Source organism: Sceloporus undulatus, chromosome 4 (genome assembly GCF_019175285.1).
Source record: "Sceloporus undulatus isolate JIND9_A2432 ecotype Alabama chromosome 4, SceUnd_v1.1, whole genome shotgun sequence".
Taxonomy (NCBI): domain Eukaryota; kingdom Metazoa; phylum Chordata; class Lepidosauria; order Squamata; family Phrynosomatidae; genus Sceloporus; species Sceloporus undulatus.
In genome coordinates, this window is record NC_056525.1 from 171911687 (window position 1) to 171933757 (window position 22071).

The following is a 22071-nucleotide window of genomic DNA, read 5'->3' on the forward strand; positions in this document are numbered from 1 at the left end:
GACGCTCACCACCCTTTTCTTGTTCTGCCTCCTAACCCTCCGACCTCTATCTTCCTCAGCCTCGCTCCCCAGTGCTCTAGGCTGAGCCTCTTCCCTTTCCAAGATAGTGGTCTAGATCGGAGGGAAGTCTAGCCCACTCTATTCTGCGCTGGTCAGGCCCCCACCTGGAATATTGTCCTCCAGTTCGGGCCCACCTCATTCAAAACGAGATTGAGGAAAATGGAAGCCATGTGTCCAAAGGCGGGCGACTAAAGGGTGAAGGGTCTGTAAACCATGAAGCCCTATGAGGAACGACTCAGGGACTCTGGGGGATGTTTAGCTGGAGAAGGAAGTGAAGACTTGGATATGATATCGATGTTTAAAATATTTGAAAAGGCTGTACATTGAGGAGGGAGCTAGCTTGTTTTCTGCTGCTCCAGAGACTAGGACCCAGAGCAATGGATGCCAGCTAAGGGGAAAAGAGCTTCACCTAAACCATTAGAGAAGAAACTTCCTGACAGTACGGGCTGTTCGACAGTGGAACACACTTTAATAGGAGGTTTCTGCGAGTCTCTTCCCTGGAGCTCTTTAAGCAGAGGCTGGATGGCATAACTCTGGGTTGATGATTTGATTGATTGAGTTCCTGCATGGCAGACATGGTTGGACAACTGGATGGCCTTACGGTTCTTCCAAACTCTACGAGTCCCATCTAATCTTAAATTTATTTATTAGAGAGCTGTAAGGTTTCCACAGTGCTTTACGTCGTAAGGGTCTCAAATAAAATAACAAGTAAAAGAGAATAAAAACCTTGCCAGCTGAGTGTTGTTGTATGAGTCATAAAACAACAACCTTTCACAATTAAAAATTACTTCTCTCCAACTTTCCCAGCATTTTTGTCTTTTCCAATGACTTTTGCCTTCTCACAATGCGGCACAACACAACAGCCTCATATTTGGTCATCTTGAGCTTCCAGAGAGGTTTCGGCTTCCGTCCTTTCTAGGGATCCGCTGTAACGTCCCAATTTTGGATGGGACAGCTGGATATTACCATAGTTCATCATGTTATCATCTCAGTTCTAAAAGTCACAGGCACCCTGGGAGCTGAGGCATTCCAAGACTCCCCCCCCCCCCACGCTGCTTTTATGTCTCTGTTACCTTCACACTTGTGGCCTCCCTATGAGTCCATCCATCTAGTCTTCCTCTCTTTTACTTCCCCTCTACCTTCCCTAACATTACAGTACTATCTTCCACGATTATGCCTTCTCATGATGTGGCCCAAACTCAACAGCCTCAGTTCGATCCTCTTGGCTCCAGGGAGAATTCAGTTATTCAAGGACCCATTTGTTTGTCTTTTTGGTGTCCCTGGTATCCTTAGCACTCTTCACAGGCACCAATCTCACTGAGCTGATATTCTTCTTATACACTTTCTTTACTGTCCCGCTCTCACATCCATACATGGTGACGGAGAATACACTGGTTGTTACTATAATAACCTTAGTGCTTCAGGGTGTATCAGTTTCCTCATCTTGGCTTCCAGTGAGATATACTGGCTTGATCTGTTCTAGGGATCCACTGAGGTTCCCATTGGTGGGGGGGGCCCGGAACGCAGGATATAAATGTATTTCCACATCATTGTCATCCTCTTTTTTAGAATATTGGCTCGTCCTATGGAATCAGACAGGACTTCCTGTCCTCTACGTCTCTGGTATTTATACCCCACTTCTTCAGCAAAACAAAGGCTTCTTCAGAGCCCTGGTTTTACAATCTTGTAGCTTAAGGCTCATCGCTTCCCTAATAAAGTCATTCCATCCGTCCATGCGATCTTCCTCTCTTTCTACTACTTTTTACCTTACACTCATCCCTCCTCATTGCAAGGGCCCTTTTTTTTTTGCGGATTTTATTATTCATTGATTTATTTACTCTCTTCTCTTCTCAGGAATCTCTAGGTCCTCCAGTGCACACTCTGTGGTCAGCTTTAACCAAAAGTCGCACCAACGACTAGCGAGAAACTCCTCTTAGGCATTGTAGCTCCTCCAGTACAATTTATGTGCCTCAAAAGTCTGGCCGCATGTTGACCACAGCGTTGCCTGGAGGACCTAGATGCTTTAGCGAGGTGCTGCTCTCACCGGCTATACACACACGTTCGTGTTTGCGTATTGCAGATTTACCATTCAAGTGTGTTTTGGTCATGCTGCACTAACTCTGGTAAATGTCGGAGGGATGAGTGTATTCTCTTTTCCCAGTGCAATCATGCCTTCTCATGATGTGGCCAGAGACACAGCTTCTTCATCTTGGCTTCCACCGGTGTTACGGCGAAAGTCAACACCGCCATTGACCCCCCCCTGTTGGTTGGTTTTTAAAACAAAAACGAGTTAGTACCCAGTAACCATAGTTATTTATAAGATACTCAGTTGTGATGTACGAGCATTTGAGTTTTGGACTAGTATTCCAGGAAAACCCACGGCCATCTGCAAAACCCAGTAGTGAACCAGGGGCACGTCACACTTTCTCAGCTTCAGATGGCATACCGCGACCCCATTAGCCAATCCCTCTTGTATTTTTTCTTACAAAATATTGCCAAAGCCCCAACCCACCCCCACACATGTAGACATTTGCCTTAGGAGTCTGCTGGAAAAAAATTGAAGGTTTCACAAAAACCAGTTGCATTAATCTGCACCACACGTAATATAAGTTGCAATTTATCTCCAACCTATACAATAACCTGACCGTTACTTGTTCTGAGTAGCTGCTTCTGCTTGAGCGTATAATCTGCAGATCCATCATAACACTGTTCCATCTAATTAGCATCCCTCTTGAAGAATTCTGACAACTGTGGAGCACCAGGTGATCTGTTTAAAAATGGCTTCTTAAAGTACCTCCTTTGTTAGGAGAAAGCGACTACTTTTAACCTTATTTTTTATTTTTTATTTTTTATAATTTTGCTTACCCCAGTCCACCCACTTTTTTAATCTATTCTCAGTCTATCCTGGCTGGTTCTCTCTCGCTTCAACATCCTTGGCATAAGGAGGAGATGTCCAGACGAAAACACAAACTTTGGTGTTGGGACCTGCCGCAATATGCCTAGCAACAGTGCAGTAAACTTTTGACCTGGGAAAAGAATGGGGCTCTGTTCGAGGACACTATCTACTCTATCTCCCACTGCCCTGATTGGCCACCCACAGGACAACAAAAGTAAACACTCTGTAGCTGACTTCGAAAATCCTGATGAGTATGTCGTGAACTGCAAAACAAAGCGCGCGGACCCCCCGGACCCAAACCTTATACGACTGCAATCACCAACAACCCGCCTCTTTTTTTTACTTCACCCCCGGCTGATCTACACCAACCCCCCACCCAAACCTAATAGATCTCTTAAGAATCACCACACGGCGAACTCATAGAAAAATGGAAGGCTGTTTAAGAGAAAGTTTTGGACAAGCGGCCTTCATGTGATTTCTTGAAGGTTCCAACTTATGCTCTTTGTTTAGTGTGCAATGCATATCTGACCTCGTTGGTTCATTTCATGTAGGCATAATGTTTTGTTTGAAATACCCAAGTTCGTTGTGAGACATATTAAATTGCTGCTCTTTGCTGCTTAGGAAACTCTGTTTCCAAGTATTTCAGGGCCTATGATACCTCTTTTAAGGTAAGCTCAGTTGCCCAGGGACCCATTCTCTCCTTCATCAAGTGCGGTTAGTACCTGTAATGGATACGGATTTAACTTCATGTTCCTCCTCGATCTGTTACAAAGATTTGCAACCAAACATTTTGGGTTTTTTTTGTGTATGTGAATGATCTTGTCATTAGTCTATCAGGGGGGGCCATTCCGTATCTCTGAGGAGTACACTCTATTTTTAGTGGCCAGGATTGTTTCAGTAGCCAAAAAATACCACGCCCCCGCTAGTTTTTGTCCCCACTCCCCCCCGGTGCATTCGATACGCATCACACCGCGACCCCCTCGCTTTATCTGGTCTGCATGTGCCCTCCTAAAGTATTGTCTCTATAAGATAATATTTTATCCCTCATTTTTTTATTGCGTGAAAACATTAGTCCATTAAGTACCTTCCACAGAAGAAAGTACCACGGATCTTCAGTTGTAAACGATTAGAGTAAATTTGGAACTTGCATATATTGTACAATCTTCTTCTGTACGTTTGTTCGTCTTCTTGCATCCAAAGTTTTTTTAATTGGCCAGTTTCTGTAATGACACTGACTGGTAAGTTACATTACAGACTTAACTCTGACGAATAGTTGCAAACAAGTGTCCCTGGTTTGTTAATATCTGACTGTTTTTACACAAATACTCCCTGGCACCCCAGTGGCAGCAGTATATTGATTTCATTATATGCATTTCGAAGACATTTGTTTCACAAAATTTTTTTAATCTCACAGGTTTGATACATTCTGAACTACGGGACGAAAGCGCATTGGGGTTCATGGCAACATCCCCAGTCGTTCTTTGCCAGCCGAAAAAGGCGTGGTCTGCAAAAAGTTGGCTTTTCTGTCCTGCCACAGTGGAAGTCGGCTTTTAAGGCTCTGGCAGTGTGGCATCTAAATACATTGCCGCGGAGCAACCTGAACCCTGGGCCCCATGTAAATGGCTGGGCCATTTCGGTGGTTTGGGGGGGGTATCAATATGTACTGCCACCCTCTACAAGCCGGCTGGACACAAGATTTTATGCGGGTCTGTTCCGGCCCTAAGAAACCTAAGGACCTTTATATTTTTTATATGTTATCGTTTACCCGTTGTTTTTTGTACATGTACCTACCTTATTTTGCGAATTGATGCTCATATTCCTCCCGCTATATTCTTCCGTACTAGTTACAGAGATTTTCATGTAGTTCTTCAGCTGTTTGTTTTGCTTTTTTTATTTATTTCTTTATTTTTTTTTTTTCTTTTTTTTTCTCTTTTTTTTTTTTTTTTGGTAGTTTTATACTCTGCTCTAATGCCTAAAGGCTTATGCATTGTTTATGTCTTTGTTTTGTCTTTACAATATTTTTATTGATTTTTTTTTTAAAAATGAAGGTTCCTGTACCTCAGTTACAATCGTAAAAAGTATTTATTCGACACATTATTGGCCATAATGCAGAACGCACAGTAAAAAGGGATACATGATGATAAAAGACGGTACAAAACAAAGTTTAACAACCTTATTTAAAAATCCTATAAACATTTCCAGTGTGGCAGGGCCACCCAAGATTGGTTCTAGCCTACTGCAAAGTTACTGATTGCCTGCTGAAATTGTGTATAGATACAGTTGACCATTGTTTATATTGGCAACAACCTTACTACTATTATATCCGGGTTGGTTGTCCAATAAGCCAGCCAGTGCCCAAGCTCGCTCACACCACATGCGAATGGCGTTACGTCCTTGATGTTTATACAAGGTAAAATAAGGCAGAAGTTGCTGTCACTGGAGTATGAGCACTGGAGTCAGTCTACTGTACCTTGCTCTGTTGTTTCTATTTCTTCGTATCAACTTTTCACCCGGACAGTTAAGGGTTAACTGGATCGCATTGTATTTAAAAGGATAATAATATGTACAGTAAAACCCGCAGCATCAAATAGTTCCCCTCTCCACGCACACCGTGTGTTTTACACTGTTGTTTAGTTAGTATAGATTATTAATATTTTTTTTTTTTTTTTTTTTTTTGTGGTTAACTGCTTTTATTTTTCTGTTTGTTTTGTGTTTTTTTTTTGTTTTGGAGCCGGCATTTTTCCTACAAAGGCCACGACAATCCTAAACAAAAACACCCACAATTGTTTTTTCGTCCTTGCCATGGTAACCCCACGTCCGGTTGTTTGGCATTCCTGTCACTACACCACTCCACCTTCTTCCTAGCTTTACATGTGTGTTTAGATTTGTGTCGTTTTATCCAGGTGAACCTCGGTCTTTTTTGATAATCTGTGCTTTTTTTAGTTTTTTTTGCTATTCCTTTATGACCTTTGGTCCTTTCTATGTTTGTTCTTTATTTATTTAAATGCAGGTATTTTATCGGGACCCACCGATCTTTACTGTGCTTTTCTTATGTAGAAAGGCAATTGTATAAATTGCCGCCTCCCTATAATAGAACAACAAGTTAAAAATGCTTCGCTCCCCCCCCTTTTTTTTTTTTTTTATGTACATTCTTTTGTTATGTTTATTTTTATTTTGTGGAACGTTTGTGTATTTTGTGTTGTTTCTCCTGGGGACCCGTTCTGGACCCCCCCACCGGATATCAAAATCGCAGATGCTAAGTTCTTTTGTAACCCACACAATAGCCCGCATGTGGAATTGCAGATATACCGCCCTTAGGGACACGCTTATCCCCCCCATTGGCCAACAAAAAGAACCACTAATGGGCGCCACGCAGCGCCCTCTCGCAACATATCGTGATAGGCTTGCTCCCCCGCCGTTGCAAAACAATTCCGCGTACCAAGTGTCCAACTGTACATCTCTCTGTTTCAGATTTGGATCTACAGTAATCCTCCCAATCCTGCGTCGCCCGCTCCGCCTGCTTCTTTTTGGACAATCATGTCGAAACACGGCAAACTAGCCTAGTCAAGCCCCATTGAAAACCATGTGTTCGCTCTTGTCTGTAGGCATATGAACACACTCTGTTCCTATTTTTGTTTCCTCTTACTTTTTTTGCTTTGGCACTTTTTCCCTCGCGAATGAGATTAAGACTGCCAGACTTCCAAGTCTGCAAAAGGAGGGAACAACTGTTTATCATTGTTAGTTTGTTTAGATAATTTATGTTGTTGTACAAAAAAAGACAAAAACCGTGGCTCTGCCAGAGGTGTACAAATATGTTGTGTTAAAACCCCCCACACACACACAGGAAAAGAGGAATAATAAAAATATAAGGCTATACAGTTTTTCCAAACCAGAAAAGAATAGAAAATACATGTTATAATAAAGCGATTGACTAAAAAACGTATATATCAGATGTCAAACATTGAAAAAGCTTTGGGGAACATATTTTAATTGGGATTATAAAAAAATGGGGGAAGGAGAGTCCAAGATTTTTAAGGAGTAATCCAATGATGGAGCAGTAGCAAAAAGGACAAAGCTGAAAAATGGGGGAGCTAGGTTGTGTTGGCTTTGACATTTCACACAGATGATGACTGAATACAAGAAGACAGGGTATCCAATAAAGAGTTATCAAAAGGGGGTAACAATCAAAATATGGGCCAAAAAGATCATTGTAGCCACGTTGCATGAGAGACTAAGGTGAGTACTGGCAGACTGTTTGAAAGGATGACCAGGGCATAAACTGAAGGTTTAGTGAGGAGTAGAAAGCAGAATATAGTATAGTATATAATTTGCTGAATAAATTTTTAATGCCCAGCCAAATATACAAAAAATATTAATAGTTGCTATGTAGAATGTGCGTGGTTGTGTATAAGTGGTGATGAGCCGTGTGGTGCCAGGGTGACATTGGGGAGGAGCAGACCAGGATCTAATCCCGGCTTGCTAACAGAACCCATGGTGGCTTTGGGCAACGTTACACTCTAACTTTAGAGGATGACATAGCAAACCCTCTGGTCGTTTGCAAGAAAAAACCCAGTGATAGGGTTGGTAAGTCGAAAAAAACAATTTGAAGGCACAACAAACAAATGTATTTATTATTCTTTAAGAAGGAATTTACCTCAAGTGAGCCGAGATCATAGAATCTGCTTTATTCAGCATATAATCAAACTGAGAATTTTTGCTACAAGATCTGGACAAAGTATTACACCTTGTTGTTCCCTCCCTGAATTGATGAATTATCAGTATAGAAGATTTGTGGACCAGGAGGGGCAATAGGAGACCTGCAACAAGTGTGAGAGAATTGTTTATTTTGCTTTTTGTGTGAAGTTTTGTACATAGTTGTTTACTTAAATAATATATATTTTTAACATGCCAACCCCCCCCCCAAAAAAAAAAAAGGATACAATGAAGCCTACAAGGATGAGTGACTAGTTCAAATGGCTTTAAAGGGATGTTAGGTCATTTATGGAGTAAGGTAAACAAACAGGTTTATTTATCTTTTGAAATTGAAATATCCTACCTATTTGCAGTATCTCAGGGTAACAATCATATACAATCTGTTTTAAACACTTAAGGGAACTTTAAACTAAAGCAACAAAGCATAATTAGGTACTGTAGTCCTAAACCTTTTCAAACAATTAAAGCAAATGAAAACAAAAAAGCTAACGATTAGTCAACGACTGATATCCAAAGCTTTTATTAAAAACCAGCATGCCAGAAATAAAGCGTATTTAAAATAGTTCTATTGTACATCTGTACAACATGTATGTGAAACGATGTTGAAGCTAAAGTCCAGCTGAATCCTGTCTGCTGAAAAGGGCAATCAGAGTAGTGCTTTAGTGTGTTGTAGATTGCAGTGCATAATGTTGCTCTAGGGAGGCATAATGATGGTGAATGGGCTTTGGTAATCCTGCAGGGCTGTCTATAGGTTTAAGAATAATTATCTTATAATAGCAGCAGATAATGGATTTACAGAAGCCAAAATCATATCTACAGTTGTGAATGATGAAATGGCAGGGTGCCTGCCCTGGCATAGGCAAATGCGTGGGTACATCCTCATAGGCAATTCCAAAACAATTGATTTTCTGCCATTTGACACTGATTTTCCAGATAAATAAACATCAACATAACTCCATGCTGTTGCCCAGAATTTGGAGGATGCTGCACTACATTTTGCATATGAGTCTAATGTTTTTGGCTGTCGCTTTGACAGGTAATAAAAAATAAATTGAGCAGAATACCAGTTCTGACAGATGACAAAGGCTTAACAGACTAATTTCTCAGGCAAGCTATGACATGATTCCGGCTGGTCACAACTGAGGGATTCTGTTTCAAAGATTGTAACAGTGAGCCAGTTATGTTGGTTTGGGGAAATAGTGAAGGAGGGGACTTGGTTCTAAATAATCTGATGATATGTTTCACTTTACTTGGAATAGAGAGATGTTAAAATTATCTGCGTGTAAATCTGTTAGTTTAAACCAGTGTTAGATATATAAATAAATTTGTTGAGCATTTCAATAAACTGTGTTAATTTAGATTAAATGTTCATAAGCCAAAAATTTGTGCTTACTAGCATTTTATTCCTCTTATGGAATACTTGTAAATATATTTGTTATTCTTTCACTTAATAGCTATATTAATCACACTTCTTAAATTTCAGTGGTCACACGCAGTGATGCAATTAAAACAAAACACCACACACAAACTCCGGTGCATTAACTTAGTCACTCTTTTATATTATTCTGTCTGTTTTATTGGTCCAAACACACTGCGAAATATCCCGTTTGAGGCAACTTTAACTACCCTGGCTCAATGATAGGGATGCTGGGAGTGTAGTTTATTTGGTATTAGAGATCTGCCAGAGAAGGCTAAAGTCTACAAAATACAGTTTCAGAATTCCCTTCATAGAGCCAGGGCAATTAAAGGGGTCTCAGACGGATTATCTGGAAGTGTGTTTTTGGACCAAGTGTAAACAACAGCCAAGAATAATATAAAAGAGTGACTAATGCACAAGTATATAAGTATAATGCATCAGCTGTGACTGGAAAGGGTTGTTACAAGAAACTTTTGAAAGGGTAATTTTCACATATTTTCTACAAAATCAGATGCAGATAGATGACATTCTGAAACTAATGTAGTAAGAGCAGGTGGAGGCCTGGGGACTTTTTATATCAGGGACAGTGAATTGTCTGCCACCTTGGGTTCCCTGTTTCTGATGATTAGTTGCAGTGTCCATTGTAGAGAAAAAAATGCAACATGCATTGTGGTTATCTTGTCGGATTCCAAAGTGCTTGGGTTAGGATGGCTGATCTGAATGGGTAATGAAGCTCTTGCCTTGAAGAAAGACTGTATGATAGAGATGACAACGTTAAAAATGGATTTAGTGATCAACACAGCACCTGCCTTTTAAACATCTTTGTTTAGTTATCAATTAGTTGTCCTTGATCAGGGCTGCTACTTGCGGACACTGAGGTGCCCTGCCTTGCGGTCCCCCAGGCTTAGACCAAGACAACTCAGTGGAATAAGATCCACACAGTATAGTGAAACGAATGTAAATAACATGCTGACTGGACAGGCACACACAATTCATGGGGGTTTTGATATGCAGTGTGTGGTTTGGAGATTAAATTTTCCCTGGAAACTTTACTTTTCTTTTAAAAAACAGAATAATACCAGAAGATTGACTACCACAGGACCTTTCTTGTGAGAAATTTTAATTATGGCTAGGCCAGTAAGATCCTGATTAATGGGAATGAAGAAAAAAGTGATAGCTCCTAAGGGGAAGACAAACCATGCCGGAGTTGTTGACAAGTCTCAGCTTACCTGGGGTGGTGGTGGCGGGGAGGGTTTAGCTACGCCTTCCTCAGATAAAATTCTGAACAGATTGTTCTCACCGCTGTGGAACTTATAAGTAACTGAAACAGCTTGGGGGAGGGGAGGACAGGAAAAGAAGCTTTGTTTCTACACTGTTGCACAGTGAGTTCTTGTGGTGGGACTTTTCCCTATAGCACTATTTAGTATGCCTTCACTGGGCACTACAAGTCAAATAATACTATCCATGTAAGTAAACCTAATGAAAATGTTGAATATGTCTCCCCAGGTGCGGGATATTGCCCTTTTTTACCTTGCCTACTGCCACCCTTCCCTTTCATCTCCCCATATATCTGCCTCTGTGCTTTTTTTTTTTCTAATCTGGCATCATTTTTGTTGTTTGCGCCGTTGTTGATGTAAAAGCTGGACCCATGTCATTGGTTTAGAGTCTCCCTCAGACAGTTGCTTTTGAGGTAGAGCCACCCCTGGTAAGGTAGAATATAAAATCTTAGGGAGGAGTGACAAGTCTCCTTTTAAAGTTTACAAAGTGGGTGGGTGAAGACAACTAGATCTCTTCCAGGGAGACCTCTTTCTGCTATACTTTATTGAGTGAGTCTCAGACAAATCTTAAGCCCGTCCTATTTAAAAGCAAACAACCTTAAACTATATGCTTGGCCAGCCTCTAATGGTCCTAACTTTTTTTGTAAATAAGGAACCACGGGAGTCAAAATGTTGGCGTGAAAAGCCAGTCCCTCCTATAGCCAGCTTGACCAAGTCAGGGAAGATGCTTTTCATACACATCCTTTGGCTCTGTTATTTTTGCCAGGCTTTTCCCCAGAGGCTGCTTTACCCATGGGAGCCGGAGGACAGAGACGAGGGGACACCCCAGGCTTCTGTCAAGGGAAAGGTGAATATGGGGAAATCCCCAAGGTGGTGATGGGAGAGGGGGGGAGGCATGTAATTGAGATGAAATACTGTATAACTGTTTTTCATTCTAGCAGGTACAGTGGAAAGGCCCCAAAAGAAAGCCTGCCTCTGTGGTGGGATCCCCCCACAAAAACAAGGAAGAAAGAGTAAGAGTAAAGCAAGAGCAGGAAGACCCGATTTCTACGTATTCCAAGCAGGTGAAGAACCTTGAAATTGACAAGAAAAAAGCTGGCTCTTTTCCTCTAATAGTATCTAATTAAGTAGCGAGAATTTATAAAACCAACACGTAGATTGTCCTGAAATTCTTTGTAAAGCTTTGTGATACAAAAATTGCCTCACATTATGCTGATAAATTAAAAAAAATTACTGGATGCTGTAACTAATACTCCAAAGCTTTCCAAAAGCATCATCGGCATACAAAGTTATAGACTTCAAATTTGATTTGAATTTAATAATTCAAAAGGCATCAGTAGGCAACGGTTCCTGGACTGCTTCAAGTATACTCTGATACATAAGCTGATCCTCTGAGATACCATCTGAAATGTATACAAGAGCATCTTCATGCCCGGCAGGGTTGATTCACTGCTAACCGCGTCCAGAAGTCTCCCGGTCTTTACCAGTGTCCATTTAAGATGTTCACATCGTTACCCTTGTGCTTAAAACCTTTCTTGCCTTGTACAGTGCATCTCAACTTCACACTTCGGAGACCGAACATGCTGGAAATTCAGCAAGCGCGATACCAGTGAATAGAAAGCGAAGAAAATTAATGTTGACGCTACAAAGTTTTACTAGCCAAGCAGTTGGGATTTGAATTAGAAACCCAGGTCACTGCAGGATATTGACAAGCATAAGTTGTTTCCATAAAATCTTTTTTAAAAAAATAATGCCATAGGACAAGAGAGGAATGGAGTCCCTAATAAGAGGCAAAATAGTTGTGCACTTTTGACCAAGGTTAGCTACATATTTACATTTATACCTATTTGACTGGCTGGTTATTCAAAAAATAATCAAGGGTTTTTATATTCTTTGCAGTACTGGCAAAAATACAGATACGAAATGGATTGTATGAAAGTCTTCGACTATCTGGGTGGTAAACTTGCTGGACTAAAGGGGGCTGTTTACTTAAAATATTTAAGGCCATGGTTTCCCCCGTGCTCATAGCACATTGAGATCCCTAAATACAATGCATTTGAGAATATTCCGTTGACCCATAAAGGGAAAAGTCCGCTTCACGGTCTCCCTGTCTTCCTTCTTTCTAAATTGGGAACACTAAAGATCACTTCACGTATTAGATTCATTAATTCGAAAGACACAAAAGTTTCTTGTACTGTACAGCTTTTTGCTGCCAGTGACATACTTCTCATGTGAGCTGTCCGCAATAATCCCAGATGCTACTGTGCCCGAAGCTGAGAGTTCGAGTGAGACGTTGCATCATTCAATGGTGTTTATAACAGAGATGTTAAGTAAATGCTAAAGAAAGTACAATCACCCGTACAGCTAAAATTACAGCTATCTAAACAGCAGAAAGAGTTATTTTCTTCATGAAGTTAACGTGTACCACTGCTGGTATTGGCTAGACAGTAGAATGTTATTAAATATTTAAAATAGATCTTTGTAAGTTTTTTAGTTTGTTGTTGACAGGGAGTAAGTAATTGTTTCTGTAAACAACATAATTTTTAACGTTCTCATGGACACTCGCATACCTGCTCTGGACTAAGTACTTTTGGAATGGGTATCTTGAAATCAGAGAAAAACATTGATAAAAGAGTCTAGCAGCTACCTAAACCAGTGACTAAGTTAGCTTTGGCTAATTGATTGACATTCATAGTACACTGATTTAATAGTAACATGGCTATAATAGTTTGTACAGGTATTTGTACTGACCAGAGCCTACATGCAATTTGATCTGAAGTAGATTTTCAGTAAAAATGATTAGAGGAGCTTTTCTGTACATGATTGTAGACATTGCTTCTTCTGTGCATGGTGCCAGTGAATGCACCATGGACAAGGACAAACAAGAGTACTGTAGCTGGATCAATTCTAGGTAGGTATTTGGGTAACATTAGTGCGGAAAGTAACCTAGTGGATACAGGGCTTGAGGTTTGCACTAGATGAAAAAATGACATTTTTTCTTTTTCATTTTTTCCAGGCCAGAATTTACACTGCAAGTTTGTTTAGGGCAGAATTTACCAGGCCAGAATTGTCAATATTTGTAAGTGAATTGACTCCTGGGTGGATGATTTTTTGCTTTATGACTTACTTTTCAACGTACCTCATGTATAGATTGCAAACGTGGCCACAGACCTCTTGGTTATTCATAAACCTCACATCTATAAAAATGGGGGTTAGAAACTGTATAGTTGATCCTACAGAATCGAATGTTTTTGACCATAACTTTATTGCTAGAAATGTGGGGTTCACTTAAATGGGAAGAGGGAGGCAGTTGGATGTATGAAACACAGTCTCTCAGACCACTGAAAGGAGTCTGAGGTTTTGAGTTGTTATAGAGAGGTGGCATCTATAGGGTAGGTGGCACATGTCCCCCCCCACCTAGAGACTGTTAGGAGAGCTTTTCCAAAGGAAAAAACAAAATGGGCTACACCCTTAGGAGACTTTGGGAACAATAACATTTTATGGGGGGGGGTAATGTGATGTGGGGACCCTGGGGACTGTATTGTTGCTACTACTAGGAGGGCCTTTCCATCTGGCCCCCAGCTCTGGAACGCGCTGCCCTTGAGCTCTCGGCCGCCTCCCTTACTAGTTTAGGAAGGGGTAAAAACATTCCTATTTGAAGGCTTACCCCTGTCGTCTCTGACCCTGAGTAGTCTCTCTCGCCCCTTCGTCAGCATGTCAGTGGCAGAGTGGGGTTTTTATAGGTTTATGTTATGTTTTGTGATTTTAAACTGTTTATTGACATATTGTCATTGTTACAGTGGTACCATCGGATAAACGAAATCCGGTTAGAATTTTGGGATACGAAAAAATCCCATAGGAAAACATTTTTGGGTTTCGAATGTTTTTTCGTGGTTACGAAAAAACTTTTGGTGCTTTTTTCGGATTTTTCGCACGAATCGCGGCTTTTCCCCATTAGCGCTATGGCAATTCCTTACGAGGCTTTTCGGGTACGAAGGTGCCACGGAACGAATGTATTTCGTAACCCGAGAGCACCACTGTTTGTTATGTGGAATGCGGAAACCGCCTTGTCTTAGAAAGGCAGTATACAATAAAATTTTACTTACTTACTTACTATACAATCCATAAGCCACACTTTCTCTACCCCAAAAATGTTATTGGGAACTATGATATATAGAGAGACCAGTTTACATTTCAAATCCAAAAGCTCTGTATGTGAGTTCATCCTCTACATGTGTAGAGAACTAGAAATTGCACTCCAGTTTGCCCCTCCACTCCCAATCTCCTTATGTTAACGAGGAATCTAAAAGCTAAATGAACATTCAGCAGAATGCAGTTAGAGTTGCACAGTAATCAGAATCCATGATAAAGCAGGACTTTGATTGCTGGAGCTCGCAATTACATTCAGTTTTTTTATATTTTTCCTGGTAAGGAAAACCAGGAGTAGTAAGGCGAATGCATGTACTTTTTCCTCTACTGGCAAGGAGAGAGGGGTAGGTTAACAGGCTTAATAAAGTACTGATTATTTTAAAAGTTATCTTATTCCACTTTTTTTGTTTTATTTTGATTTTTTTATTATTTAAAATTTATTATTCAAAAGGATCTCAGTACATATAGTAATGTTCTAGTAACCAAAAACCCAAAAATAAAACCAGAATGGGAGGGGAAAACGTACAGTCGGCCCCTTATACTCAGATTTGCCATCGCGGGATTTGAGCATCCGTGGATGGCAAATCGGGAAATGTCCCAATGGGGCGTGCGTGCACGGCGCCGCATTGGGGCCATTTCCTTCTCCCGCCCCGCCTCGCTTCCCTCCTCCCTTCCCTCCCAGCCTCCCTCCCTTCCCTTCCCCTTACTTACCTTACACACTTGGCGCTGCAGCTTGGCCTCCACCCCACCGCTGCGGGGGAAGCCGGTGGCAGCGGTGGCGGCAGAGGCCAGCCTCGGCTTCCTCGCCACCGCCGTGAAAGGCGCGATGGCGGTGCTGGAGGCTCTTGCCCCAACCAGCACCGCCAACGCGGCTTTACCGCTGTGGCGGTGAGGAAGTAGAGCCACGGCAACCGGAGGCCTTCAAGGCCTCTAGCAACCGGCATCGGCCTCCATCCATGCCTCCGCCGCTGCGGAAGGGCCGGATACCGTGCTGGAGGCCAAGAGGGCCCCAGCAACCGACACCCGCCCCTTCCGTGGCGGCGGTGGCGAGGAGGCCGAGTGCTGGATGGAGGCCTTGAGGCCTCTGGGCTGCTGTCCTCCGCGCCTCTCTTCGCAAGGAAAAAGTGAAGGGAGGCGTGGAGGGCAGCGCGCCAGAGGACTTCAAGGCTCCGGCACCGTCACCGGCTCCTCCAGGCCTCCGCGGCCACGGAAGGGGCGGGTATTGGTGCTGGGCCTCTTGGCCTCCAAACTCTATCCAGCCCTTGTGCGGCAGAAGCCGGGTGCTGGCGCGGAGGCCTTGCTGCTGCCTCCGCGCCTCTCTTCCCACCTCCGCACCTTTTTTTTTTTTTTTGGAAGGAGGCGCGGGGGCAGCAGCGCAGAGGCCTTCAAGGCCTCGCGCCAGCATCTGGCTTCCGACGCTGCGGAAGGGCCGGATAGAGAGGTGATGGAGGTCAAGAGGCCCCAGCACTGAATCTGGCCCTTCCATGGCTGCGGAGGCCGGATGCCGGCGGGGGGCCTGAAGGACCTCCGGCGCAGCAGCCCGCTTCCTTGCCGCCGCCATGGCAAAGGCCCGGTGGCGGTGCTGTTGGGGGCCAAGAGGCCATCCAGCACCGCCATCGTGCCCTTTACGGCGGCAGTGAGGAAGCCGAGGCTTGGCCTCGCCCACCGCTGCCACTGGCTTCAGCGGCGCGGTAGAGGCCAAGCCGCCGCCCAAGTGTGAAAGATAATAAGGGGGGGAAGGAGGGAGGGAGGCAGGGAGGAGGGAGGAGGGAGACGAGGGCGGGAAGGGAGGAAAAGAGAAGGAACTTTGTCCAATGGCGGCACGCGCACCGCCATTGGGAATGGGACTTGAGCATACGTGGATTTGGTAACGCGGGAGGGTCCGGAACGGATCCGCGCGTATATGAGGACCCACTGTATTAGTCATAGGTTTTATAAAAGCTGGTCAAATTCCCAATATAAGTCCATTTGTACATTCCATCTAGAAATCATTCTTTTAAATGTTCAACGCATTCTTGATCTATCAGTGGATCACAGGTGGAGAGAAATATCTTTCCGGTAATAGAAATACAGGTTGAGTACCCCTTTTCTGGAAATCTGAAAACCTCAACACCCACAACTTTTGCTGCTAGCTGGTCCACACCACTTTGAGGCAGCAGCTGTGACTCCTTCTTGTTTCTCTCTCATATCTTTAGTCTTTTTCCAGCCTCACGTCTCATACACACACAAGTAGCAAAGAATGAGATGTGAGGCTGGAGAGAAAAGGAGGATCTTTGAAATCGTGGGGTGTGTGGATTGTGCCATTCAGCAGAGCCTCAGTCTCTCCAGCCTTACAAGTGCAAACATACTATGTACTTGTGTTGTGTTTTATGTATCGTTATTATTTTATATGTACATGCAAGTATTCCAAAATACGAAACAGTTCAAATAAAGGTACTCAACCTGTACCAATATTTTAGCAATCAAAATAAGCAAAATAAAAAAAAATCCACTAAGATTATTATACATCATTCACCTTTTACTAACAATCATGCAACATTTATAGGAGCATGGATTATTAGTGCTGTTGAACATAGCAGGGAAAGGAAGACAGGACACTCAGAATCAAGTGTGCAAACAGAATGGTAAAATTTTCTAGTTTACAAGTGTCAAAGGTTAAAAGTCTGTTACAATTTACTGGATGGAACTAACTAGTGAAAATGTGGAAGTTCTTTGAATCAGCTCTTACAACGGATAGATTTTGATATTACTTTTAGTAAGCACTAAAGTACATTGTGAAAATATTGTTAGAAGATTAAACAGTAATAGTTTATGGTAGTGTAGTGTTTATAGATATTTACAGTACTGTTCCTTTTAACTGAAAATACTAGAGATGATGATACCTCCTTTTAAGTTCCCCGAAAAAGATTTGTTCATTGCTATGGTTAAAGCAGCCAAAATAATAATAATAATTGTGAACTTTATTGATTAATTAGACCACTATTTTAATTCCATAACTAGAAAATCTTCTCTTAAAACTTAGGGGTTATGGCTTTGTCAGATTTTCTGATGAAGGTGATATGATGAGAGCATTGCAAGATTGCCAGAATGCACCTGGTCTAGGCGGAAAAAGAATCCGATTGACTATAGGAATTTCTAAAAGGTAATTGATGATAAATTTCCCACAAATCTCTTCTTTCTTATCATTATGTCACTTATATGTGATTCTCTGGGATCAGTTTAGGTCCCCTCCCCATATCATTTCACATCTTTGGTTTGTTTGTTTTTTCCTACTAATCAGTGTAATTGTTATCACTTAAAATCATTGAACACAAGTTTCCAGTTTTTTAATTCAATATAGTTTGAAGGCTTACATTTCAAAAAGTATTCCATACCTGGTAATGTTGTATAAATTACACATACATACAAAGCTTATTGCTCTTGATGAGTTTGTGGTGTCAGTGTTCATTAGATCCGTTGTCGCTTTTAAATAATTATGAAATTCCCTTAAAGTGTTTTCTTCTGGTGATGACAGAAAAATAACATTTCATCATTTGAGTTCCCCTTTTCTCCACTAGATGTAATGTATATTCAATCAGAGTTTATTTTGTATAGAAGTAAACATTTCCAGTTAAAATTACTACATTCAGAAAAATACAAATACAGTCTGCCCTTCTCTTACGCAGGGAATCTGTTCCGTAACCCCCCTCCCCCACGTAAGAGAAAAAACACGGATGCTCAAGCTCTATTCAAATGAATGGGGCTTGTGCCTGTTTTGGTGCGGCAGTGGGGTGCAGGGCGCACGCCACGGGAGCGCGCCCCATTCATGCAAATGGGACGCCCCGCCCCTTGTGCCCCATGTGCTTTGAGCATATGCTCAAAGCCACATATAGCGTGCCTGCATATAATGCGGGCGCACTGTAGAGGAATGTTGAGTGTTGCCATCTAAAATTACAGCATCATTATTTACAACAGATTTTCCCATATTTCAGATTTTCCCAAGAAATATGGATTTTCATTTATTTACGCTGCCATGCCAAGTTATTTTATCTTGCTAGTTTTATTATGTCTTTGAGAAATTCTAACAAGACTTTCCCTTTTAATTTTAGATTGAAAGTAGAATTTCAGAGGTACCAGCCATATAGCTATAATGATTATTACCAAGATTATCAGAACTACTACCGTCAGTATAATTACGACAGAAATGAACGCTTTGATCGCTATGAACGTGTTGATCGTTTTGATCGAGGAGGTCGTTTTGGTGATCGTTTTCCTGACCGCTACCGTGAGCATTTTAGTGACCGTTTTCCTGAACGTTATGCTGATCGCTTTGGTTCCCGTTTTGGTGAACGGTATCCTGACTACCCTGAATATGGTGATTATCCTGACTATGGAGATTATCCTGCTGATTATAGTGACTACAACTACAGCTATGCATCTTACGAAAGGATGCAGCCAACTGGAAGTATGGGGCAGCAAGCCATGAGTACAGCTGTATTTCAGGTATTCATGTGAATAAACTTACAATCACATTTTTATTTTTTGCTTGAGCCTAGATGAGGAGAATATGTTTCTGTACATGTGTGTGTTTGCTGTTTTGTTTTGCTTTATTTTATTTTTTGTTAAAACAAAATTGCAATAATTTAAAGATAAGGCAGTGAAAGGCCACATAGAAATCTACCTCTGTGATAAGTATTTGGATAATTGGATAAATGCAGTAAGTCATATCCAGTTCCAGTTTGAACTTGCTTCTAAGTGGCTAGAGTTACAGCTAAAATCATTATATAATTTCCTACTGAGAAATGGTTCAGTTCTTTAACTGATTGCAGTGAGTTTATTAAACAATAATACTCAACATAAGCAAGACTTTTTGAGGAGGGCCATCTGTGTAGCCCATTTATCCTCTTAATAATTTAAACAAAACATGGAGTTTCAGTAAGTTATACTGAAATGCAATCTATTCAGAATACAACGCAGTCCTGTTGTGTTCAATTGCAGTATTGAAAAGTGACTCTCCTTAAAAGTGTGTGTGGTTTGAGGCAGGAATCAGTTTAACTGCCTTTACAGATATACGTTCAGTGTTCATTTTTGAAAAATAAATAGGAATCATTTGTAGATAAATGACACTTCTTTTTGCCCTCTAGGAAACTTCAGCGATGGTAATGAATGATGATCTAATAACAGAAGGTAATTTTACCATTAATCAAGAAAGGTTTTTTTACAATAAATGATTGATTGACTGATACTAATGATACCTCCAAGTGGCAACCCATACTCAACCTGTTTCATTGAGGATCTCTGTGACAATTAGTGACCTATAAAGAGTCTTTAATATGTTGCTTTACAGAAGAATCCTTTGCATGTTTAATCAGAAACATCCCACTGTTTTCATTGGCTTGTACATCAGATCGTAGCCTGTCATAGTGGTGAAAGGGGAATGTTAACAATAGAACATGCTATAGTTAGTGCAGCAAACAATACAATATGCAAGTATAGCATGCTTTACTTATTATAACACTTAAATAACAAATATTCACTTCTGAAGTTTCATCTTTTTATTCTTGTGATATGCCCCCTCCTTCCAATCGATGTTTTCAGTTCTCAAGATGGTCTATGAAAGTGGCCACATCCCATATAATCCTCCTTGCATCCAGCAAACTATTAAATTTTTCTGGAGCTGCAGTTATGTAAACACTAAAAACTTTAATTGTAAAATTCTAATGAAGTTAAGAAATCTGCAGAAGATAAGGATTGCTATTGGTTTGTTAGTTGTTAGTTTATATTTTTTTTCTGGTGAATTTATACAAGCCTCTTAAACCCTTAAATATAAACAATGTAAAGAAAAGCCTGTCTCCCACTTAATTCAAATTACATGACAGTTATTAAGTGGTAGAAGATTCTACTGAAGATTAAGCTTGCTAAAATTGTTTTGGATAAGAATGTTTTCAACAAACATGAGTATTCTCAGTCCTTTTGTCTTGCCTACATTTAAGTTTTCTTTTGGTTAGTTTCAAAGGAGACATCAATGTTTTCATTAAGAAATGTATTTCTTCTGTGTAGCTGTTTTACCAGGTTTTATTTGTTCACTGAATGTTTGCTTCCTTGAACAGATCCACAGCTCCATGTAGATGTTCACAGAATGAACAGAGAATTTATGGTGCGAAGTGAAGAACTGTTTGACACACTTATGAGCTGCCATTGGCAACCTCTGGATACAGTCACATCTGAGATTCCTACTGCTTTCTGAAACTGTCTTATGTTAACACCATAGCATGATTATTATGACCAAGGTGCTAAATTGACATTTCTTCTTCATTACTTTACATCTTAAGTTTTAAAGCACAGTGTTGGGTTTTTTTGCTATTCTTTGATGGCCTTTGTAATTTTTGTTCATCACTCAGTATCCTGAAATCATGTAAATATTCTAGAAATGTAAAGAGTTACTCTAAATATAGACTTACTTATGTAAATAATAAAACTTTGTTTCTGCAAACTTGCCTATTGAAAACTATTCTTTTATCACAGGGTATGTGATCTAGCTTTTTATCTGTTGCTGTAATTCTGTAACTTCAGTGGCCCCCACTAGAGAAGGTACAGAACTAGAGGTATAGGGCTAAAACACACTGCAGAATTAATCCAGTTTGAGACTGCTTTAACTGCCCTGGCTCAGTGCTAGGGAATCTTGGGAACTGTAGTTTATTGTGCCCCAGAGCTCTCTGGTAGAGTAAACTAAATATCTCACAAAGCTAGTTCCCAGGATTCCCTAGCACTGAGCCAGGGCAGTTAAAGCGGTTTATGTCTTTGTAGTTTTTTAAAAAATTCACAAGTAAGCAATTTCAGGGTCTGGAGTTTTGTTTCTATGGGGTTCAGGGTTTGACAGTGGTGTTATTGCTGTGTATTCATTAGAATTCACAGCATCATAATTAGAAAGTCAGTGGTGCAATATTCCTTCAGTTTAAATACTAACAACCCTGGAAAGAGGAAGATAGAGCAGGATCTCAGATGACAACTTCAGCAGGTGGTTTTTAAGTTATTCAGCAGTATCTTATCTTCACGGGCTCTACAGAGCAGTTTCAGATACTGATAAGGCTCTATTACAGCAGATATGTTTATTGTTCAACATACACAACAAACACTGGCAAAAGCATTGTTGTTGAAGTTTAACAAAGGCAACATAACCCATTAAATATTCTTCAGATGTACTGAAAGATCAGCCTTAGAGACAGTACACAACATCTCATAAAACATGAAAACAAATACTATATAACTGGATCCACCCTAGTGTAATGGTCTCAGTTTTGTACTAGAACTCTGCTAGACCAGGGTTCAAATCCTTGGTCAGAGAAACTCACAGAGTAACCTTGGGTGAGTGTAAGAGGAAGGCAATGGCAAATCTGTATAAATCTTGCCAAAAAACCCATATGATAGGGTCACCATAAGTAGAAGTTGACATGAAGACACATAACTGTAGTAACATTTATAACTGCTGTATTTCTCATACATATCAATAAAATCAAGCATTTAAATAATTATCAGATGACTACCGTATACTTGTCTATAACTCAAAATTCATGCCAAAA

The 22071-nt window shown here is 40.9% G+C and overlaps 1 protein-coding gene across 11 annotated transcripts in view; it reads left to right on the forward strand.

The window, feature by feature from the left end:
* Nucleotides 1-20984, forward strand: part of C4H6orf52 (chromosome 4 C6orf52 homolog) — a 36205-nt gene extending 15221 nt beyond the window's left edge. For all 11 annotated transcript variants that reach the window (XM_042462815.1, XM_042462818.1, XM_042462820.1 and 8 more), the window contains 4 exons: nt 17535-17654; nt 18601-18994; nt 19636-19678; nt 20602-20984. In XM_042462815.1, coding sequence (XP_042318749.1) covers nt 17535-17654; nt 18601-18994; nt 19636-19678; nt 20602-20738 — 694 coding nt within the window. In that variant the 3' untranslated portion in view covers nt 20739-20984. The remainder of the gene's footprint in view (nt 1-17534; nt 17655-18600; nt 18995-19635; nt 19679-20601) is intronic.
* Nucleotides 20985-22071: the final 1087 nt, after the last annotated feature.